This window comes from Trypanosoma conorhini (genome assembly GCF_003719485.1).
Source record: "Trypanosoma conorhini strain 025E chromosome Unknown Tco_14.4_contig_00037, whole genome shotgun sequence".
Classification (NCBI taxonomy): Eukaryota; Euglenozoa; class Kinetoplastea; order Trypanosomatida; family Trypanosomatidae; genus Trypanosoma; species Trypanosoma conorhini.
In genome coordinates this window covers 7309-29101 of record NW_021704125.1, presented here as the reverse complement: position 1 = coordinate 29101, position 21793 = coordinate 7309, and the positions used below count along the sequence as shown (strand labels likewise).

The 21793-nt window shown below is 59.9% G+C and overlaps 9 protein-coding genes across 9 annotated transcripts, besides 17 other annotated features; all 9 read left to right on the top strand.

Moving 5' to 3' along the window:
- Positions 1-38: 38 nt before the first annotated feature.
- On the top strand, positions 39-1367 carry Tco025E_01206 (putative leucine-rich repeat protein (LRRP); the record flags this gene model as incomplete). The annotated part of the gene is made up of 1 exon (XM_029368144.1): positions 39-1367. The coding sequence occupies one exon, from the start codon at positions 39-41 to the stop codon at positions 1365-1367; it is 1329 nt and encodes a 442-aa protein (XP_029231707.1).
- Positions 1368-1382: 15 nt separating this feature from the next.
- Positions 1383-1404: a sequence feature (GA-rich).
- Positions 1405-1426: a microsatellite.
- Positions 1427-1777: 351 nt separating this feature from the next.
- Positions 1778-1815: a sequence feature (A-rich).
- Positions 1815-1841: a microsatellite.
- Positions 1842-1932: 91 nt separating this feature from the next.
- Positions 1933-1955: a microsatellite.
- Positions 1956-1982: a microsatellite.
- Positions 1983-2042: 60 nt separating this feature from the next.
- Positions 2043-2065: a microsatellite.
- Positions 2066-2120: 55 nt separating this feature from the next.
- On the top strand, positions 2121-2741 carry Tco025E_01205 (uncharacterized protein; the record flags this gene model as incomplete). The annotated part of the gene is made up of 1 exon (XM_029368143.1): positions 2121-2741. One exon carries the CDS (start codon positions 2121-2123, stop codon positions 2739-2741), a length of 621 nt encoding a protein of 206 aa, XP_029231706.1.
- A 221-nt stretch (positions 2742-2962) lies between these two features.
- Positions 2963-2989: a microsatellite.
- Positions 2990-2997: 8 nt separating this feature from the next.
- Positions 2998-3051: a sequence feature (GA-rich).
- Positions 3052-3112: 61 nt separating this feature from the next.
- Positions 3113-4981, top strand: Tco025E_01204 (uncharacterized protein; the record flags this gene model as incomplete). The annotated part of the gene is made up of 1 exon (XM_029368142.1): positions 3113-4981. The coding sequence occupies one exon, from the start codon at positions 3113-3115 to the stop codon at positions 4979-4981; it is 1869 nt and encodes a 622-aa protein (XP_029231705.1).
- Positions 4982-5313: 332 nt separating this feature from the next.
- Positions 5314-5341: a microsatellite.
- Positions 5341-5360: a microsatellite.
- Positions 5361-5387: 27 nt separating this feature from the next.
- Positions 5388-5419: a microsatellite.
- Positions 5420-5652: 233 nt separating this feature from the next.
- Positions 5653-7941, top strand: Tco025E_01203 (putative chaperone DNAJ protein; the record flags this gene model as incomplete). Its single annotated transcript, XM_029368141.1, has 1 exon — positions 5653-7941. The coding sequence occupies one exon, from the start codon at positions 5653-5655 to the stop codon at positions 7939-7941; it is 2289 nt and encodes a 762-aa protein (XP_029231704.1).
- A 188-nt stretch (positions 7942-8129) lies between these two features.
- Positions 8130-9068, top strand: Tco025E_01202 (uncharacterized protein; the record flags this gene model as incomplete). Its single annotated transcript, XM_029368140.1, has 1 exon — positions 8130-9068. The coding sequence occupies one exon, from the start codon at positions 8130-8132 to the stop codon at positions 9066-9068; it is 939 nt and encodes a 312-aa protein (XP_029231703.1).
- A 444-nt stretch (positions 9069-9512) lies between these two features.
- Tco025E_01201 (tRNA guanosine-2-O-methyltransferase TRM13) lies at positions 9513-10946 on the top strand (the record flags this gene model as incomplete). Its single annotated transcript, XM_029368139.1, has 1 exon — positions 9513-10946. The coding sequence occupies one exon, from the start codon at positions 9513-9515 to the stop codon at positions 10944-10946; it is 1434 nt and encodes a 477-aa protein (XP_029231702.1).
- Positions 10947-11268: 322 nt separating this feature from the next.
- Positions 11269-12348, top strand: Tco025E_01200 (uncharacterized protein; the record flags this gene model as incomplete). The annotated part of the gene is made up of 1 exon (XM_029368138.1): positions 11269-12348. One exon carries the CDS (start codon positions 11269-11271, stop codon positions 12346-12348), a length of 1080 nt encoding a protein of 359 aa, XP_029231701.1.
- A 1041-nt stretch (positions 12349-13389) lies between these two features.
- Positions 13390-13412: a microsatellite.
- Positions 13413-13823: 411 nt separating this feature from the next.
- Positions 13824-18527, top strand: Tco025E_01199 (uncharacterized protein; the record flags this gene model as incomplete). The annotated part of the gene is made up of 1 exon (XM_029368137.1): positions 13824-18527. One exon carries the CDS (start codon positions 13824-13826, stop codon positions 18525-18527), a length of 4704 nt encoding a protein of 1567 aa, XP_029231700.1.
- Positions 18528-18618: 91 nt separating this feature from the next.
- Positions 18619-18635: a microsatellite.
- A 21-nt stretch (positions 18636-18656) lies between these two features.
- Positions 18657-18695: a microsatellite.
- Positions 18696-18721: 26 nt separating this feature from the next.
- Positions 18722-18747: a microsatellite.
- Positions 18748-18777: a microsatellite.
- A 332-nt stretch (positions 18778-19109) lies between these two features.
- Tco025E_01198 (putative DNA helicase) lies at positions 19110-21791 on the top strand (the record flags this gene model as incomplete). The annotated part of the gene is made up of 1 exon (XM_029368136.1): positions 19110-21791. A coding segment is annotated over one exon (2682 nt), but the record flags the coding sequence as incomplete, so codon positions are not given.
- Between the last annotated feature and the right edge of the window lie 2 nt (positions 21792-21793).

Below are 21793 nucleotides of genomic sequence, written 5' to 3'. Positions count from 1 at the left end.
CGCGCAACCAGTTGACGGGGGTTGAGGGGCTGGAGGAGATGAGTGACTTGCGCTTCCTCTGCGTCACCGAAAACGCCATCACCCACGTGGCTGCGCTGCAGCGCTGCAGCTCCCTTGAGGAGTTCTACTTTGCTAGGAATTTGATTCGCGACGTGCGGGACCTGCACCCGCTGCATCGCCTGCTAAACCTTGTCTCCATCGATGCCGCAGGTAACCCGTGTAGCGGGTCCCACGACACTGAGCAGCACCGGCGGGAGTACCGCAATTACCTCATTTACAACCTTCCGAAGCTCAAGGTGTTAGATGGGATGCCTATAGGCGAGGTGGAGCTGCAGCGCGCCAGGGACGTGTTTGCAGGGCGGGTAAATCCCGAATTACTCGCCGAGCGCGTCGGCGCGACGAGTCAGTGGAAGAGCGTACACGAGTTGGATCTCTCGCTCTGCGGACTGCGTGAGGTGACCATGATGGAGCCCTTCGTTGCCCTCAAGGTGCTGCATCTGCACCACAACAGTATTTCTCGCATCGATGGGTTGATTTCCCTGCACAGCCTTGTTGCGCTGGACCTCTCCCACAACCGCCTTGCCCAGTGCCCCGTGGGTCACACGCTGCAGCACCTCCACAACTTGCGTTCGCTTTCGCTGGAGAGCAACCACATCACCGACGTCTCGGCGCTTGGCCTGCTGCTGCCGCGGCTGAATTTCCTGAACCTGAAGGGGAACGAGATCACCTCCATTGATCAGGGCCTGCAGGGACTGACGGACCTGCGAGAGCTTCTGCTCGACAACAACAAACTGCGAGCGCTGGGACCCGACTGTTTTGCGAACAATTTGCAGCTGACGGACATCTCCGCCGAGGAAAACTTTATTCGCTCCACGGAGGGTCTTCAGCCGCTTTCTCGCCTCAGGGTGCTTGTGCTGGCCTCCAACCGCCTCGGTGACCTGCGGTTGCTCCTCAACGATCTGCGGAACGCAACGTGCCTCGCCACGGCGACGTTCGTTGGAAATGCCGTCGCACGCAAGCCGCCGTACCGGCCGCAGACGATTGCCGCACTGCCCGCCCTGACGGTGCTCGACAACAAGGAGGTCACGGAGGAGGAGCGGGACAAGGCGGAGATGACGCGGGCGGCGGAGTATTCGGGGCCGCACAACGTTGTCCTCGACCCCTCCTTTTCCCTCGACGCGGTGGGCGGGGTGCGGGTGACCGGGGCCGCCGTCCAGCCCCGCGCCTTTTCTAACCAGACGCAGCGGGTTCCCGTCAACAGCAACCCCCGCCTGCATCTGCCTGCGTACAAGAACGCCGGCTCCATTCCGCCGATGCGGGACGGCGTCCGGAAGGGCGTTGTTCCACGCGTGCCGGGTGGCCCATGATTATGTAAAGTTGTATCCCCCCCTTCCTCCTTCCCCTTCTCTCTCTCTCTCTCTCCCTCCACGCCAGCGCCTTGCTCAGTTTGAAATGATGGCAACCAAGTGGTGGCAGCCAGTACCGCTCTGTCGGGGAGGGCTAACACACAGTAAAATGTGAACACTATTTGGGCGCCAGTAAACAAACGGAGAAGGCGTGGTGTGGGTGTGAGGCTGCTGGAGAGCCCCTGTCGCCGGAACGGCAACAGAGGCAATATGGAAAACATGTTGGCAGCGGAAACGAGGCCCATAAGCAAGTAGAAACGTAACACTGGCGGTGCCGCCTCGCCGAGAAGGTCGATATCGGTGGGCGGTAAAAGTGGCGCCTGCAGCCACCATCCACGGTGTATTTGGTAATACGCACCTACGCCCCTTTATTTTCCTTTTTCATTTTCCCTTATTTTCCTCTATCGTTGCTGCTGCTGCTGCTGCTGCCGCGGCCAGGGGTTTTTAGCAACACCATTTCCCACGCACAGAAGCTCACCGGCGAGATCACCGCCGTGGAAACTATCTCTCCCCCTCTCTATCCCTCCACATACACACACACACACACACAGAGAGAGAGAGAGAGAGAGAGAGAGAAGAAAGGAAAAAGAAGGTAGGGGTTCACATAAACGGATTGTATATATTCTTATAGGCAAATTCGTTTCTTTGTTTGTTTGTTTCTGTCCGCGGCGCTGCGTGGAGCGTGTCTTCCCAACTCCCATTCCTCCGTTGACGATGGACAAGTCAAAGACGCTGGAGGTGCTCCGTGGCATGAAATTCATGCAGCGGAAGGAAGAGACAAAGCGCCGCGAACTCTTTGAGCTTGATCAACAAAAGCGGTTGGAGGAGCAACTGCAGGCTGCATCCGGCGCCGGCAATGGCGTCAGCGGGGTGTCGATTGCGCAATCGCCGCTGGCAACGAAGCGGTGCGGTGCAACGATTCTGTATGACACGGGCTTCCCGCGGGAGTCGTACAACTTCGCACGGCGCTCCTTCCTGCGCAAGGTTAGTTACGCTGAAAAGGTTGCTGACACTAGCACCGCCGCGGGCGCCGCTGAGGGCACCAGCGACGGCGCTGGGTGTGGCGGGAAGGAGAAGTCGGCAAGCAGTGAAACTCCTCAGGAAGGACCTCACCGCGGCGACGCCGAGGGCGCTCCTAGCGACGGCGGCGAAGGGGACGCGACTGAATATGACCCAACCGCAGTGTGCGGCGGCGATGGTGGCAAGCGGTTCTGCGTCAATCTGCGGGCGCCGGCGTTGCCGAAGGGGCTGGCGAAGCAGGTGGCTGCTGAAAAGCGACAGAAGCGGCGACGACAAGAGGAAACAGGAGGAAACCGGGACCAGGACGCAGTGTAGCGTGTCTCATGCGTTATGCAAGGCTAACAAGGCGCCAGAGGACACGGTGAAGCGGTGACGGGGTACTCTGCAATCAGTAAAGTCACGGTTAAATCCAAAAGCAATTCCCCCACGCAGTGCACACCGTACTGCACGGGCCTGTGTGTCACTTTTAATTTTGGGTGTTTGCGCCCATTTTAAGTTTCATGGTTCTTGTTTCTACGCCGTGTTTGTGCAAGGTTTTTGTTTGTTTGTGTGTGTTGTTGTTTTTCTCCCATTTTCTTTCTTTCCTCCTCGCTTCCTCTTTTTTTTTCTTTTCTTTTTCTTTTTTGCGCTGCTTCTCTGCGTGACCTTTGAGCACAAAGACAGAGTACCTGCAGGTGAAATATTCCATGTCGGACCACCACCACCAGCAGCAGCAGCAGCAGCAGCAGCAGCGCACCGCCGCCGCTGTTGCCACCACCATGGCGACTTGCAGCAAAGCGGAGGCGGCGGCGGAGGACAACTTCGCCGCGATGCGCCACGCCGCGATGTCGATGTTTAAGCAGCGCACAAAGGACCTCACAATGGTCTCCGCGTTGACCGCGGAGGCCGAGGAGGTGGAGAAGCTCAACTGCCAGGTGCAGTCGACCATCGGCAGGCTGCAGGAGCAGAAGGCAGTGCTGGAGGCGAGGATTGAATCGGAGGAGCGGCGCGTAAAAGAACGCGAGGAACATCTGCGCGAGGTGCACGTGATGCTGGCCCAAATGAAGGAGGATCAGGGCATCTTCGCCGGAGTGCGGCGCTCCTCTGAGAGGGTCGCCGCGATGCTCCATCAGTTTGTCGCGCAGTACACATCCAAGGACGGCGACGTCGTGCGACTCCTGGAGCGCTGCCACGGGCAGACCCAAGGGCGGGCCCCAAACGACTGGCGTACGGCAACAAATGACCTTCGAAGGCGGCAATCCGTCCTCGAGGAGCATATCAAGCACATTGAGAAGCATCAAGCACTCCCTGCTGGCTTCGAGGATATGCTGCTGGAGTGGTCGCACGGGGTGTGGAGGCAGCAGCCGGAGTGTGCGACGGCACTCCATGTGTGTGAGCAGCTGCTTTGCCATGATGCTTCGAGTGCAATTCGTGGACTAATTCCGCCATCGTCTGTCTGCGACGACGCTGAGAGGGAGGAGGCGTGTTGTGAGGCCTACGCGACCGCCTGCATACGTGAAATTGACGCCCTTGTCAGTCTGGGCGAGTCCGTAGAGGGCGAAGGTGAAAAGGTGGGCCTCTGCTGCGCCGTCGTTCCACGGGAGCGGGTGGAGGCGGTGCGGTCACGCTGGTCCTCTGTGTGTCGGGCACGCGTCTCCCTGCGAGAGGCCGCCGCGGCCTCAAGCGACCTTTCCGCGGGGCTGGAAGAGCAGCTCGCGTTGTTGCAGCTCCTCTCGGAGCGGGTTGGCATCCTGGATGCACAGATTGCGGACGCCCATTCCAACCTGCAGCAGGACTCCATCGCAATACGGAGAGAAACGGCCATGCATGAGAGTTTGCTCTCCGCTTGGCAAAAGGCGCTGCAAACGGCATCTGTACACATGCAGTGCAGCGCGACCTACCGCTCTTCCGTGGCAGCCAAAGAGGGTGAGGTGGCAAGGCAGGAGGCTGCGCTGACGGCCAAGACGACGGAGATGGAGACGCAATGGATGACGCTTCACACGCGGGCAACGAATCTGTACACCACCCTGCTGGTGGAAAAGCAGCAGATGGCGGAGGCGCTGCTTCGCCTAAAGGCAGCCACAGATGAGCAAACAGCACAGGAATCGCGGCTGGGTGCCCTCCGCGAGGCCTGCTCGGTGGTTGAGGGCAACTTGCGGCAGGACTGCGACGAGATGGATCGATGCGCCCTCTCCAGCGCGAGCAAAGCCTCACAGAGGATGCTCTCAGAGCCAGCGGCACTGGGCGCTGGAAATGACAACGACGACGACGACGACGACGACGACGACGCGGAAGAAGATCCTACTCTAGCTCCTTCGATAAATGACCTTCTTGAGCAACTCCTGCAGTGTCAAACGCAGAGGAAGGGAGGAAACACCGGAGAGGGCGATGCAGGGATTCCGGAGAATGCTGTGTTAGCCGCATTGGTGGCATCAACCGGGCTGGACGCGGACCTCTTGTGGCGTGCCGCCGGTTCTCTTGCTGGCTTGCAGCGGGAGGTGGATCATGAAGTGGCAGCCCACCTCAGGTGGAGGCAGGAAACGGACGAGGAGCTGCTTGCGCTGACCGCCGAGTGACTCCCTGCCATTAAAACTGTTGTTTGTTTGTTCGTTTTTTTTTTTTGCATTGTTATTATTTGTTGTTACCTTCTCTATTAACCATTTTTTTTTATCCTGTCACGGTTTATTTCTTCTGTGGCCTCATTGCCGCTTCCTTCCTCTTTTTCATCCATGCATTCGTCCTGGATAGACTTTTTGCCTCCTCACAGTGCTTTGCTGGCGACAGACAACGTCACGCAGGGAGATGTCTGCGCACACGTGCGTATGTGTGCGTGCTGTTGCTTACAGTACCGGCTTACAGGCAGGGCCACCACACACCACAGTGGCCTCCTCCTTCTTCCCCACACAGACTTTTTTTCTTTCTTTCTTTCCTTCTTTGTGTGTGTGTGTGTGCGTGCCCGATGTATGGTGGAGTTGACGTGTTTCTCGTCCCCCTCTCTCTCTCTCTCTCTCTCTTTAATTTCGTGTCAATGCCTGCGCGTCGGTGGGAGGCTGCGCCACCACGCACTGAGGTCGACTAAGACAGCTGCAGCACGTAAACCGCCGTTGCGGCGATTTGAAGGTAGGAGCACCCCCCGCACACTGCGCCAGGTGCACGGAGCGCGAACGCGCGATAAAGAATAAACAAATTTACAAAAATCAAAATTAACAAACATAAAACCAAAACAGAAAAAAAAAACAAAGGGACAATGGGGCGGCAAGAGCAGTTTTTAGTCACGCGTCTGCTGCTGCTCGCGGTGGTGGTGGCGTTGGTTTTTCTGTCGGCGCAGGCGCAGGCGCGCCTATTCCGCACTGCTGGCAGCGACGACTTGTACACGCGCCTTGGTGTGTCGCGGGGGGCGACGAAGGACGAAATCAGAAAGGCCTTCCGCAAACTCACCCGAGAGCACCACCCGGACATGCAGGAGACGTATGAGGCGAAGGAGGCGGCCAAGGCGTACATGGTGCGGGTGCTTCAGGCCTACAAGGTTCTCTCAGACGACGTTCAGCGGCAGGACTACGACAACTTTGGAACCGTCCCCGGGGAGAAGCTCGATACCGCGGAGTTTTCGGCGCAGCAGATATTTGAGTACTTCAATCAGCAGCCGCCTATCCTCTCCAAGACCCGGCAACTGGAGACACTGCAGACGGTGGAGCGGATACTACACTTCCGCGGAAACCGGCTGTTCCTGCTGCAGGTGTACGACGACGCATGCGACTCCTGCCGCTGGTTTGCCTCCACTTGGGAGGGATTTGTCCAGTCGAGTCTCGTCGAGGGCGGTGTGGTGGAGATGCTTCGCATTGACGCCTACTCCGCGGAAGGGCCATCGCTGCTGAGTGCGCTTGGTCTCTCCTACAAGGGAGAGGTCGGGGTATACGCCTTTATCGACGGGAAGACGTGGCCCATGCCGCACCTGCAAACCGTGGTGAGGTCGCGAAGTGGGCGTAACGCCTTCACGTCGCTCTTGGACTTTGTGATGAGCTTCTTCTACGACAGGTACACTGAGATCAATTCTCTGAAGGTGGAAAACAGCACACGGGCCCTTGTGGAGTGGCTGCGGGAGGAGCGCGACGCCCCAGATGGCCTGCGCGTCCTGCTGCCGCCGCTGACGGTGGAGTCCGTGGCTCTCACCCTGTCTTACTTGTACGAGGGCGTGGCCGTGGTACGCTCCGTGCCGCGGGCGGTGCTTCAGGACTTCGTGGAGAACTACTGCGGGCAGCCGATAGAGGTGCGGGACCGCGACGGTGAGCTCCTGCCAATGCCGGAGTTCATCGTGGTCTCTTTGCGGCAGCTTGACGAAGTCGCTGACGCGGCGTCCACGGAGACGTCACAAGTCATGCGCAACTGCAGCGGTGTCAACATTGGGGCCAGTGCGGCTCTCTCGTATCGTAAGGCAAACGCGTTTTTGAGGGAGTTTCTGCCGCCACGGCACCCGGGAATGGCAAACCTGACTTACGTCACAAGCAACTCGCTCTACGAAGTGTGTCGGCGGCACTGCCTGCTGTGGTTGCGCGAGAGCTGCTCGGAACCGCCAGCTGACGTCTGGAAGAACGCCCTGGCGGGGGATTACAGGCCGTTTGTGGTGGGGTACGTCTGCCTGGACGGCGAGCCGGGCCTGCGTGACGCCCTTCCGACGTCGGCGCACGACACTCTCGTGGCCATCGTGGACGGCGACGAGAGCAGCCTGCACTTCCTCCCCCATGATCCGCGACCAAGCCAAATCGCGGAGGCGCTCTCCCGGCTGCTGACGGAGGAGCAAGAGAAGGGCCCGCTTCGCCTCACAACGCCTTTGTCAGCTTTGATGACCTCGCGGCCGTTTTACTTGTCGCACGTGCAGTACTGGTACATCAAGTTCCGCTGGATTTACAGCTTCGTGTACCCAGTCTTCTCCAACACCTACCCGTTCCTGATGATGTTGATCATCCACAAACTCCTCGGCCGGCTAAACCTCCTGGGCAACAATACCGCCACCACCACCACCAACAACAACAACAACAATGGAAGCAGCAGCAGCAGCACAAACGGCAACAGTGGGGCGGCAGCTTCCAGCGCGCAGAGTGCAACCGCCAAAACAACTGAATGCGGCCACGCCGGTACGAAAGGCACGACGAGGAATGAAAAACGGTTGCTTCCCTTCACCGCGGGAGACTTGGAGGCGGCGAAGGTTGGGAAGGGGTTTCTTCTGCTTTTGTTCCAGCCCGGGGAGAAGGGGGTGCCGGTCCTTCCACCCCTTGCGGAGGACTCAAGATTTGCTCTGCGTCTGGCTTCGCCAACGGATCCAATTTGGGCCCCATGGCTTTCTCAACACCGCCAAGAAGAAGAAGAAGTCGCTCTTAAGCGCGAAGACGCATCAGCAGAAGGGGAGGAGGAGTTAATCGTCGTCGCCATCCGGCAAGGAAGGATGAAGGCGACCATAAAGCCATCCAAGGCGGCAATGGATACATGGTTGCATGATCTTCTTGATGGCACCATCACTTTGGCAACACCCCTTCCGTAAGCGCCTTTTTGTGTATGCCTGCGAGTGGAAGGGTCTTCTTCTTTCTTCCCTTTTTTAATTTGTTTTATTTCTTTAGCTACATATAGCGTTTTTTTTTCTATTATCACTGAAAGACGTTTTTTGTTGTTGTTTTCTGCTTTCCTTTTGGTGCTGCTCAGTTAAGCTAACTTGTGGTGTCTGAGCGTGTCATGGGGGAGTATTTGTTCAATACACCCCGTCTTTCGCTGCGCTGGCAGAAACTTCGCGGTTTTTTCCCCTCTCTGGAGAGGAGGCGGGGGGCTGTCGTAGATCACGCCCCTGCGTCTCTGGAGGCGGGTGTGCTGTCTGTCGCCGTGCGCATCCGCTTCTTCCCCTCCTCTCCCCGCAGTGAAGTAGCGATAGCTCGGTGGCACCCACGCATGCGCGCCCGGGGGAGCGGCGCAGGCGCCGTATACACAAGCGCAGAGGCGGCGAAGCGCTCCCAGGGGACGCTGCAGCCGATCCCTGCCTTCGAGCTGTACAAGAGTGCGCGGGAGGAGGAACTGCTCTGCTACCGCGGCGTCTGTCGCGTGTTGTGCATGCGAAGCGGAGGAAGCTTGACGAAGCAGCAAACGCGTGTCCTAGAAGACTTGCGGGAGGAGCTATGCATTCCCTCCCAGCGGGCCGAGGCGGAGATGCTAGCGGCACTGGAGGATGTGTTGGTCTCAAGCGTCGCGGCCTCTGGTGTATTAAAGCGGCGCGAGGACTTTTTCGACGGCGTGTCGGATGTGCCACTGGAGGCTCTTCAGGATGGGGAGCGGGCGCAGGACGATCACGCCTCGCTGTACGCTCCCCCAGCAAAAGTGCCACGAACAGAAAATGCGATAGCTGGTACCGCAGCGACAACGGCAACGAGCTCGTGGCGCCGCGGGCCAGCAACGAAAAACTCTCACACCTCGCTTCTCAAAACCATAGATAAAATCGGTCATGAAGTGACTACGTTAAGCGCTAAGTTTCTTTCTGCTGTTTCAGTGGCTGATCAGGAGGCGTTACGGCGAGAGTTGCACGCAAGACGGGAGCGCCTAGTGCTGCTACTGAGGGAAGCCGAGGGCAATGCGGTCGATGCGTCGGGAAGCTCCAGCGCACTTCCCTCGGAGCATGGCTTTTGACGTGTACTCTTCCCCTGCACCACCTCACCCGGTGGTGACAGTTTTAATCCGTAACTTTTTCAATACTAGCGTAGGAAAGAGGCAACCAACATCGACGCTTCACGTGTTGCTTTCATGGAACGTGAATTGTGACCTGCGCACCGCACTCCCTGTTTCTATTTCTACACTTCCCTTTTGTGTTGTTGCAGCCTTCGCTCCCTCCTTTGCGCCTTTGTAGAGGACAACCCCTTGCAACGACGACGGTTTGCATTTTATGCTTTCCTCTTTTGTTGATGCGTTGTGCGTGCCCTCTTTCCCCTCCGCCGCTCTCCCTTGCTGTTTTTTTTTTGGAAGTTTCTCTTGCACACGCTTGCGTGCGTGTGACGGAGACGCGCGGGGGAGGGCGATCGCAGCCCGGGGGGATGCTGCGTGGTCTGCCACTGTCGAAGGGAGAAGTTGTTGGGGATGCGGCGCAGTCTCCGCGCCTGCGCGCACGCGTCGTCGAGGTGCCGGCAGAAGCAGTACCATGGCACACGTGCTGCTGCCCAACTTGTCGCGCCGCTGCTGACGGATGCTCTCGACGCGGTTTCCTCCTCGTCGGTAGACGCGCGGCGCGCGGCGCTGGCGTCGGCGCTGGTGGGTGTTCCACCGTCCCTGGCGCATGAGGGCCCCCTCGCCTGCGGCCACCTGAGCGCCCTCACGGGCCTCCGTGAGGGGGAGCTGCGGCGCGTGCTGTCGGCAACCCTCGCCGAGGCACTGGAGGCGCCGCCGACCGTCCACGTGGCGGCGATGTGGCCTCCCTCCTTGCAGGAGACGTACGTGCGGGAGTTGCTGCGTGCACGCGCGGCGGAGACACGGCAGCCGTTTCCCCGCCGGTTCGAGGCGGGACTGACTGCCCGTTACGTCTTTGCTGGGAGCCCGGTGGAGGCGTGCGTGTCCGGCTGTGGCGAATGCGCAACTGGCGAGGGGAGGGCGCTGGAGCCGGCGCAGGCGGGGCGCTGGCGACAACTGATTGACACCTACACCTTGCTGTTGCCGGACCGCTCCCCGCTGCACGAGTTGGAGAACTTGCCGCAGGAGATTGGCATTGGTGAGTTGCTGTCCTCGCTGTGCAGCGAGGAGCAGGGCGAGGTTGAAGCAATCATCGACGTCGGCGGCGGCAACGGATTCCTCGCGGCCCAGCTGGCGGAAGTATTGCGCTGCGAAGCACTCGTCGTGGACCCCTTCACCCCGAAGCACGCCATTGACAACGACAGTTTTCCGCACTGGGGGGAGCTGGCGAGGCAGCGGCCGCGTGTTCCGCGTCGACAGCCGCTGCGCCGCATCCCTCGACGCCTCACGGAGGTGGACTGGGTGGCCACGCCGCTGGATTTTAGCCGCTGCGCCATGATTGCGAAACACCTCTGCGGGACTGCCATCGACACCTGCGTGCGACACCTGCGGGCCGTTGAGAGGCTGCCTCGTGTCATGGTGCTTGTTCCCTGCTGCTTCAACAAGGGCTGCTTTGCGGATTACTGCAACCCCGACTACCTCCACCGCGTCGCCGGTGTGACGACAGAGGCCGCCTGGAGCCGCTGGACGCGACTCACCGACTGGAATCGCTCAAGCTACCAGCAGGCTGCCGCCACGCATCGCACGCCATGCTGCGGTGAGATGGCGGAGGAGCAGCAGCGGCACCCAAAGCGGAGGAAAAAGCTGCATCACTTTTTGCCCTGTATGGACGACGTTGCCTCCGTGGCAGAGGCGGTCATCAATCAGGGACGTGTGCTTCGGCTAAGAGAGTTGGGGTACCACGCCGCCACGGTTGAGTACGTTCCTCGCTGCGTCACACCAAAAAATCGCGCTATTGTTGCCGTTCGTGACGTTAAATTCCCGCCCCGACTACACAGCGGCGTGTAACCGCGGACCCCCGCGAGGACTCGGCCGTGGTCGCCGCTGCCTACGTGCATACTTGCAAAACAATACTCTTCCCCCCTCCTCCGCCTCCCTCCACTGCTTCCTGCTGTCGTACAATGTTCAGCTGTAAAGGTTTGAACGTCACTCGCTCCCCTGGTCTCACTTCTCCTCAGCAGCCGTGTAGCTAGGTCTGCACGCAACAACTCCGCTGCAGCCAAGACCAATAACAACGACAAGCAAACGAGGAAGAGCAAGTGTAGTTTACATGAGCCGTCACGTCGCGTACAAACGCTTCTTATGGGAAAAAAGAGCACTGGCGTGCGTGATGGTCACGCTCTGCGTTATTGCCTCCTGCGTCGTATATGGAAGCTTGTTTTTGTGCAACCGTACGGCGGGCAAAGAGATATTTGGGGCACATAATAAACTTGCTGCTGCAACACGCCTAGGGCGCTCTGCTGACCACGCGTACCGCGTCTTCGTCTTTACGTACGCACGGCCCGATGGGCTCAAGGAGACACTGACGTCGCTGTTGAACGCCGACTACTCCAAGGCATCTGCCGGCGCAGTCGACTTGGAGGTGTTTGTGGATTACAGGCGAAGTGAGAGCCCCCAGCTGCAAGAGAAGCAATCGGCCATCATACAGATGCTCAGGGACTTCGCATGGCCTCACGGTGGGTATAAAATACACCAGCGACTGATCAACGCCGGGCTTCGACTCTCCATCATGGAGGCATGGCAGCCCACAAGCGACCGCGAGGTGGCGGCGTTCTTTGAGGATGATGTGGTGGTGTCGCCGTACTGGTTCTCGTGGGTGCACGACGCACTCGGGCAGTACGCACCAGTCGGGGCCGGAAACATCATAGAGGCTGACCCCCATTTCGTTGGCTTCGCCCTGTTTCGTCCCATCTTCGATGAGCTCTCAAGGAGGCGCGTGGAGGTGAAGAATAGTTACGCCCCCTTCCTCCTACAGCAGCCCTGCAGCTGGGGAGCCGTGTACCTCCCGGGGCCCTGGCGAAGGTTTAGGGAGTTTTTTGAGAGGGAAAAGGAAAACGATCTAAGGGTAAGGCGTTTGGGCCGTGCACGGAATCCTACAAGCAACTACTGGAACCACAATTCCTCGTGGAAGAAGTACCTGATCTACTACATGTACCGGAACGGCTTGTACATGATGTATCCCAACCTTCCCGAGAAGCTTGTGCTCTCCACTAGTCGTCTGCTCCCAGGGGAACACCCAACGCCGTCAAGGAAGCTCTTTGTTCTCAGTCTGGTACAGAAGGAGCACCTGCGGAAGGAACTGGTGGAGCGCTCACTGAGCCAATTCACGAGCATGAAGGACATGAAGGTCTTTGACGTCATGTTTAATGAGGCGCAAAGTGTGGATGCCCTCCTACCGAAAGGGGGTTAGGCATAGTTTATCGCAGCGCACATTGTGCCATCTCTTATTTATCCTGTTTTTATTACTATTATGTTTGTTGTTTCCAGAGTTGGGTGATGGTGGGTGGGGAGTTTGTCTGCTTCCGGCCGTGCTTATCTTGCTTATGGCGTAATCGCGTTGAACCCCGCCTCCCCAGGACTCTCCCGTTCTTCGCCAGAAGGGTTTGATTTCCTCGGCTTGGCGGTACCCCGCCCCGCACCGCAGAAGACCCAAGGAACGCTGCGGCTACTGCTGTGTATGTGTTGGGCCTGCTGGATGTCAGGTTGTGCAAAAGAGAGTGCTGTTGAGGGCCACTTTTGTGGCACTGCACGGCGTTTGCTTGATGGACGTCGTGCACAATGCCTACTACTATCTTCCTCTCTGTGTGTGTGAGAGAGAGAGAGTGGGTGTGCGGGCGCAGTCTTTGACGTTGTTGCCCCACCTGCCTTTATGCCAACTCCCTAGTTTTAGGGCCAAGTAAAATGATTTCTTCCGTGCAGCGCTTGCTGATCGGCTGGTCGGTATTGTTTCTCATGGTGGTGCTGGCGGCGGTGCAAGCCTTCATCGCGCAACATCGTCCTCGCCCCGGCGGCAGAGCGTAGCGGCTGCCGACGCCAGTGAGGTGGCCATGTTCCTGCGGTTGGCCGATCCGCTGACCACGCGTGCCGCGTCTTCGCGTTTACGTACGCACGGCCCGATGGGCTCAAGGAGACACTGGCGTCGCTGCTGAGCGCCGACTACTCCAAGGCGCCTGCCGGCGCAGTCGAGTCTTTGTTGTTGGGGCTTGCGACAAGAAGCAGCTGGGGGTTTGTTCGTTATATAAAGGTAATGCACATCGGGGTGAAAAGGTTCTTTGAAGTAATAATTGCTGAGACGTAGTACGCAAACAGTTTTGGAGATGGTGGAGTGTGTGGAAGTGAGAAATCGTTTTGTTGCTTCTTGCTGTTGCTTAATTGTGACGGTAAAAAGTGGGCCCATTTTATATGTGTGTGTGCGTCTGTTACTTGGCCTGGCGCTACTGTCGCTGATTTATCTCTCTCTCTCTCTCTCTCTCTGCGGCTGGTGGCGTGGGCCTGCAGCTGCATATATCCACCTTCTTTTATTTCCGTTTGTGTTTCTATCCTCTTACTGGGCGAGGAAGTCTGTTGTTTCGGCGGCCACTTCTTGTTTCTCTGTGCTTCAGTTGTTGTTTTTTTTGTCTCGTTTGCTCTGCGCAGGCTGCGCGGCGGGTGGGGGCTTGACAGCAATTGTTTGCTCCTTTGCTTTCTTTATTTTCCGTCTCTTCTCTCTCGCGCTCCCGCGCTGCTCTGCGCCACACTCGCTGGGGGGCGGGTGGGGACGGGGGCCGGTGCGAAGAATACGCGTAGGGCATTCGAGGTTGGCGGCTTTGTGCGTGAAGGAGCGTCTCTCGGTGCGTGTGTGTGTGTCGAGTGCCTTCGGGGTGGTGGGGGTGGGGGAAAAAAAAAATGGCTCAGGTCGAGCCGCTGGTGGGGTACCTCCTGTCCAAGTACGCCGACACGGTGACGGAGGGCCTCGAGAAGATTCGCCGCCAGGCGCAGACGGATAGGGCGTTTGCCGCCGCCTTCCTGCTGCACCCGCAGGGGCTCGTGGCGCTGCAGGAGGTGCTGCAGAAGCGGGAGTTGTGTGCGCCTGCGTTGCAGACGGTGACGCAGCTGGTGGAAGCGTGCGACAACGCAGGTGTGCGCTCGAGCGCCCTGCGGGAGATGTGCCGCGGCAAGGCTTTTTGGGTGCTGCGCCGCGGACTGGCGTCGCTCTCGGATGCGATGTTGCCCGTCACGATGGCCGCCCTGCAGTTTCTCGCCGTCGTGGCGAGCAGCCTCCCCAAGTTGGTTCTTTCTCGTTTCGGTAACACCGTGCCGCTGCAGCTGTCGTGCTTCCGCCTGCAGCTGCCCTACTCGCAGCGGCGCATCCGCATGGCGCGGGTGCAGTTTCTTCTCAACCTCGTCGCCACCCCACACGCGGGCACCGTCGAGATTGTGGTCTGCGCCCACGGCTTTCTCACGCATCTTCTGGAGGACGCCGCGGAGCTGCTGCAGGAGGGCACAGAAACGGGCGTCAGCCTCGCCCGCGCGGCCCTCCGCGTGTTCGGCGAACACTTCATGGAGGGGCGGATGCCGTCGGCGCGCAAGCGGGCGGTGCTGCTGGCGCAGAAGAACATCGTCCGGCTGCTCGTCAAGGCCCTGGACCACGCGCTGGTGGCGGAGTACGCCTTTGGCATCTTGTGCCGCATTGTGGTGGAGCTGGTGGAGTCCCCGTGCGACTACCACGTCATGCGGCTCGAGGCGGAGGACCGGGGGATGCCGAACTACCTGCTCTTCTTCATTCTGCGGCAGCTGCGCCCGAAGAGTTCCCCGGCGTCGGCGCGGCTGGCGATTTTTATCCTGCATCAGGCACCGGACCTGATCCGGCCCTTTTTCACGCGTGTTTCAAGCCATCTTGGGGACGACGGCGGCGCGGCGCGCATCTCCGCCACCACCGCCGCGGTGGCCACGCTGAACACCATGACGCGCGCCATGCTCACGCCCATCCCCTACCACCTCGCCGCCGGCAAGGCACGGCTGGAAACGGTGGAGGCGCGGGCTACGACATTCTTCGCTATGAGCTCCGAGCACGTGGCGGAGGAGATATGCCCCGCGTGGGTGGCAGAGTACGTGCACCGCCACATCAATGGGTCCAGCGACCTCCTGCTGCTTGCTTTCGCCATTCAGTTGACCTGCGCCATCCTGACACGCGCCAAGGCCATTCAACACCTCGTGGCGAAGCTGCAGGACGCTCAATCGGAGGAGGAAAAGGACGAAGGCAGCCGTAGCGAGTGGGACACGTTTGATGCCAAAGTGCAGGCCGCCTTGTTAAAGGTCATTCCTCGTCGGGAAGAGTTTTGGCACCGCATGACGCAACAACTGCATCCAATGATGTACCCCGCGTCCAACGCAAAGGGCGAGGCCAAACAGGGTCCTGCAGAGAAGGTTGTATTTTTGTCGCAACGCATGTTACTTCTGATGGAGTTGTACGCGGATGTATTTCAATTGCGGATGTCTTGGCTGAGTGCGGTGCCCTCGTTCCTTCCCACGTTTCGCACGTGTGCGCACCCCATCGAGGATGCCTTGCGCCGCGGGGAGGGTGCGCTTACGTCCTGGCCGGCGCCAAGCATCTCTGCCCTCTGCTCACTGCTCGTGTCCGCGCTATCGCAGGGGGTCTCCATGACGAAGCTGCACCATGTGACGATGAGTAGCACAAAGAAGGGGGTGTTGGAGTGGCCGCTTCTACTGAGTGTGATGTTGTGGGCCGTCCGGCACCGCAACCCAGACGGCGAGGAGGGGCAGCTGGCGTGGGCGTGGGTGGCGCGACTGATGCAGTGGACGGTGCACAGCGTGACGGTGCGGTTTGTGTGCGAGTTGGAGGAGGCGTTCGTGTGGCTTGCGACGATGGACGAGTCAACGCTTCCGTGCTTTGTGCACCTCATTAATTACTTGCTGCAGCGAAGCCTCTCAAAGTCCGCCGACCGCATTGCACAGGAGCTGATGCAGGGCGATGCCGGCATCATTGTCTGCGCCGCCCGGTCCTTTGCGGCCAAAGCCGAAGAGAAATCCACGTCGGGTGACGTCGGTGCCGTGGCAGAGAAGGGGGCGGGGAAGCAGCGGCGGGGGAACAAAATGCCGCGGCACGAACACGCCGACGAGGCGGAAGCCGGGGGAGCGGCGGGGGGCGGCAGTGATCTCTGGACAACCGATTTGCGGGAGCACGTGGCGGCGTTTAAAAAAGTGACGGAGCGGGTCGCGCGTGCGTGGCCGGACCGCGGCGCACGCATGAAAGAGGCGTTGCCGATCGTCTTTGCCAGTGCACGCACCAACGAGTCCGGCAAGCGGCGCATCGCACTGACGATGCTGCAGGCCGAGAAGGAGCACCGCTCCCTGCGCCCCATTCACGATCAACTGCTCGAGTTCTGCCGGACGCTGCGCCCACCCGTGCCGGCAACGGACGCGGAAGAAGAGGCGGCGCTGCTCTCCACCGCCCGCCGCGGCGACGTCGCTGCCCTGCTGCGGCAGTTGGACGGGGGCGGCGGGCCTCGGCCATCGGAGTGGTGCAAGTTCCCCACACTGGGGTGGGAGCTGGCGGGTCTCCTGCTGCGACGCCTCAATGAACTCGGTGGAAGCCGCCTCGATGAAGTGGAAAGTGTCGGGGAGGCCTACCTCAGTCTACTGGCCTGCGGCCATTCCTTGCTGGAAAGCGTCGCCAACGACGCGACGGCGGTGGCGCAGGTTTTGCTCGACCGCCGCCTTAATGAAGCAAATACGGTGGGATTTCTTCTTCTTCTGCTAGCGGCCACGCGGATTTTGCTGCATGGGCAAGCTCAGCCTGCGCCGTTGACGTCCGCCGCACACGCTCGGCTGGAGGATGCGACGGTGACGGCCCTCGCACGTCTCCTCCTGTGCACGTATTCGGGGACAGTCTCCGCGATGGATCGCGTCCGCTACACCACACTGCTCACCCTTAGCTACCTGCAGCAGCAGGAACAGCGGGGCGCCGGGGCGCAGCGGCACGGTGGTGCAGAGGAGACACCGCGCGACGTGGAAGCCGAGGATGAGGACGCGGCGGGGCGGCGAGAGGAGGAAGATGCACCGCTGGTCGCATCGCGGCGTACGACGACGCTGCGTGTCTTTGGTGGAATGCTGGTGCCACACGTCATTATGGACCAGCGCTTCCTCATCATGAACCACCAAAGCTCCCCGCACGTTGCCCCCGAGGTCGACATGCTGTCGCTTCTGGTTGACATGTGGACAGAGGAGGAGGTGGCGGCGGCGGCGCTGCAGTGCCCCGCACGCCTGCACAACACCCTGCTGGTGAATGCGAAGGTGGACCTTGGCTGGGAGGTGCTGCGAAGCCTCTTCCCCGAATTCTCTGCGCAGGGCGACGTCCCGCTGGCCTCTTTTGACGCGCTCACTGCAGCCACTGTGATGGACCCGCGGTATTTGGCGCCGCTGCTCCACGTCGTGCTCGCCATGCCGGCAGAGCAGCTCCCGCGAAAGAACATTGGGACCAAATGCATCCCGTTCCTTCTGCGCTCGTTGTCCTTCACGGACCCGCAGCTGCGACGGCTGGGCGCAACGGCGCTGTCTGCCGTCTGGACGCCGAGCGGCCCCACACGCATTGTTGTTGGCTTTGCCCGATTAAAGCTGACACAACTCGCCGGTAAGCGGGGGCGATCCACGCGTTGCCCGCACCCGCACCCGCAACAGCAGCAACAGCAACAGCAGCAGCAGCGGGGAGGCGGGGAAATCGCATGGGACTGTCCAAGACTTCCCGCCCCCGTCTCCGCCTTTCTGGTGATGGCGCTGCAGCCCCTCGCCAACGCGGGTTATCCCCTGCACAACGACATCATGCGTTTCCTCATGGAGACGCAAGAGGCCCTTGCGAATCCTGTCCCGCTGCATCGCTTTTTGACGTCCTTCCCACTTGCCTGCATCACAACCCCGCTAATGATTAAACGCCAAGAAGCTGCGCAGAGCATGACGAAAAGTCATATTGCCGCTGCTTCAGCGGAGGAGCTGGTGCAGGAACTGAAGTCGGGGGCGCCCATTCATTTAGAATTTATTGTGCGCCTGATTCAGTTTGGGTGTGCCACAAATGGGGATATGATGGCACTACTTCGATCCGAGTCGCTGCAGACGATGATGCTGCTTGCCTCTATGCTGGCCGCCTCTGCAGAAATTCGCCTGCAGTTGCTGCGCTGCCTCCATTTCGCCTGCACCACCTCCTCCGATGTGGCGAAACAGGCTCTGGAGGAGGGCCATGTCTTGTCGTGGCTGCTTGGCTTTGCGGCGCAGCTGCTGCGAGAGTACGGCGGGTGTGTGCACATGTACGGCGAGCCGCTCTTCATGGAGGTGGTGACGCTGCTGCGGAAGCTCTCGCCGCTCTCGCGTGCCTCGCCCCTCCAGGCGCGGCAGGTGCGGCAGCAGCTGGAGCTCCTTCGTGACGGGCTGCTCGCCAACCGCGTGACGACGAGGGACGTGCTGGACGGGGTCGAGGGCGTCCTGCGGGGGATGCGCGGCGAGGAGGGGGCCGCCGCCGCCGCAGGGACGGCGCCGCCGAGGAAGCGGCGGGCGCCGCACAACAGCTGGCGTCCGGCGCAAAGAATCAAGCAGCGGTGATGGTGAACACCGGCAGAGCGAGCGACGGGAAAAGAAGAAGAAACGAAAATGCAAAAAAAAAAGAAACGACAACAATAACAAACAACTTTGGTTTTTTTTTTTTTTTTTACATTTCGTCTTTTTCCTGCTGCAAAGGCAACCACACACGCACAGACTGCACACGCACACATACGGTTAACGGGCTTAAATCCCATGAAATGAAGAAAGAAGGAGAAAATGGAAGAAAGACAAAACAAAACAAACAAACAAAGTGAAGTGGAGGAGGAGGGGAACTCGCAACAACATTAGGGGATGAATAAATAAATACCGTGGCGTCCTTGTCGCTCCGATGCTTCATTCCGCGTCCCTTTTACTTTCTTATACGCCTCTCATTGTGGTGGGGCCCTTTGTCCTCATCCCTCATCGCCGTGCTGGCGGGGAGTTGTTGTTTATTTGCATCACGGGACTTTCCTTCTTGCCCTCAAGTGTCGTGTTGTTGGGCCCTCCTCTTCCTATCCCTGGCGATGCTGCGCTCAACGCGGCCACGCGCATGCAAAGACAAGGTGGCCAGCAGCCAAAGTTAGCACTGGCCACAAACGCTCAATGAATTGCTCCTGCGGCGTTCCGGTGCGCTGCACGATCAGCAAAGCCGGCACCCTGAATTACACGTGTGCCGTGAGTAAGTGCCGTTTCTTTGCGTTGTCGCCCGTGCAAGCCGAGGGATGGCGCAGGGTGGTGCCTCCCCCTCGCGGCACGGGCGACTTCGTGGTGGTCCGCTTTGAGGCCGTGCTGCACCCAGAGAAAAAGACGACGCATGTAGCCGCCACCGTCGCACCGCTTGAACTGGATGCGGTGACCGCCGTTCTCGAGAACGCGCAGTTTCAGCCGATGTGGCACGTGGCGAAGCAGGCGTACCTGTACCCAATGGAGTTCTACGGTCAGGTGGTTGCGGCGCTCAGGGGACTTACGACCCCGCGCGTGCAGGTAGAAGAGATTCCCCCTTTCTTCTTTCGTTGCCTGAGTGCCGCGCAGGAGATTCAGGCGCAGCAGCAGCGAGACACGGAGGGGAACGTCTTGATGGGCGCCGATGCAGCGGACGTGGTGTACTCGCAGCTGCGGCCGTTTCAGAAAAAAGGGGTGGACTTCATCGTCGCTCGCGGCGGTCGCGGCATGATTGCCGACGACATGGGCCTCGGCAAGACGGTCCAGGCGCTTGCCGTGGCTCACCACTACCGCAGCGAGTGGCCGGTGCTCATTGTGTGTCCCCTCTCCCTGGTGGAGAATTGGGCAAAGGAGCTCACGCGCTTTTGCAGCCTCCCCGCCGGCCGCATCGCCATTCTGCAGAACACCAAGGCAAGCATGATGGATGTGCACAGCGCCGTCATTGTGCCCTACTCCTCGCTGAAGTGTCTGGGCACGCTCTCGGTCAAGTTCCAGGTGGTGATTCTCGACGAGTCGCACTACATTAAAACCGTCGACTCTAAGCGAACGATGGCGGCCCTGGGGCTGTGTCGTAGTGCCCGCCGTGTGTTGCTCCTGTCCGGCACCCCCACGCTCTCACGGCCCATTGAGCTCTACCCCCAGCTGCAGGCAATCATGCACCCCGCATGGACCCCGACCAAGACGCAGTTCGGTGCGAGGTACTGCAACGCCTTTGTGAGTCGGTTTGGGGTAGACTACACGGGCCACTCGAACATGAGTGAGCTTCACGTGCTGCTGCAGCACTTCGTCATTCGCCGCACGAAGCGGGAGCTGGGGGCCGAGCTGCCATCCAAGAGCCGCCAGCTGTTGTACGTGTACGTCACTCCAAAGGAAAAGAAGGCGCTTGAAAAAAGCGTGCTGGCGCTGCGAAATTCGTTTAGGGACGGTGCGACGCTCCCAACGTTGGGGGCCGCGACGGGCACGACGAAGACGCATGGAACTCTTTCGGGTTCCGCCACCAGTGCAGCGGGCGGAGCGGCACCGACGCGAAGTTTGACTGCCTTTGACCTTAAAATCGCCACGGCGCGGGCCAAGATAGCGGCTGTGCAGGATTACGTAAAGAGCACCGCGGAGCAAATGGTGGAGTCCGGGCAGAAGGTGATTATTTTTGCCCATCACCAGTGCATGATGGAGGCGATTCGTGAGGCGGTGGAGAGTGTGCAGCCGAAGAAGCCGTTGGACTACGTTTACATCACAGGGGAGACGCCGGCGGCGCAGCGGGAGGCGCTGACGACGCACTTTCGAACCGCGCCCAACTGCCACGTCGCCGTGTTGTCGATGCACTCCTGTGGGGTGGGTCACAACCTAACCTGCGCCACAATGGTCGTCTTTGCGGAGCTCGACTGGAACCCAAGCACCCACCTTCAGTGCGAGGACCGCGTGCATCGCATGGGGCAATCCTCCGCGTGCGTCATCAAATACCTCCTCGCGGAGGGAACGTCGGACAGTGTCATTTGGCCCATGCTGCAGACAAAACTAACCGTGACGCACGCCGTTCTCGAGGACGCAAAGACATCTGGCGAGGGGTGGAGCGCCGGGGCCGACACACGTCGCATCCTCCGCTCCGACGTCTCCCCCACGCCGGCGTCGCAGGAGAAGCGGCAGCTGACGCTTGAGGGCTTTCTCTCCCACTCCGCCTCGCACTCACCCCGCCCACCGACGCAAACCAGTGAGGCAAGCGCCGACGTCTTAAAGTCGGCTGACGAACGCACTCAAGCAGATGCCTCGCCGGGAACGCCGCAACGAAGCCAATCCGCGGCGGCCCCGGCAGAGACGATTCTTCTTGACATGGCAACACTGCGCCAGCAGCGGGAATCCCGTCGAGCTCCTCCTCCTTCGGCGTCGGGGTCGAGTCCAATTGCCGCGGTGGCGACGCCGACCCCGCCACACTCCCAGCGGCAGGCAACGTTGCATGAAGTGGTGGGGAGTTGCCCGTCAACCTCCATTGCGCAAGCAAATCCCCCACGAAACCCAAGTGCCTTCCGTGTTTCGGTTGCGGCGATCACACCTACAAAATGCACAGGTGCGAGCAACCCACCGGGCCTTTCCAAGAACACCACTTTGTGTGGCTCCCTTGTTTCTCATCCTGTGCGGACACTCTTTTTGAGCCGACCTGCCGCCGCAACTTCCGCATCGGCCTGCTCGTCGGTGAAGCCTAGCGGTGGGGCGGCCACTGCTGCTTCTGACGTTGCCTCTGCAGCTCGCAAGGAGGAGGCCCTTAGCCTGGCGCCGGCGCCGCGCTCTGAAGAATTACGCCGTTATAATGCCCGTCGAACGCTTTTCACGCTTGGCAGTGTTGTGGTAAA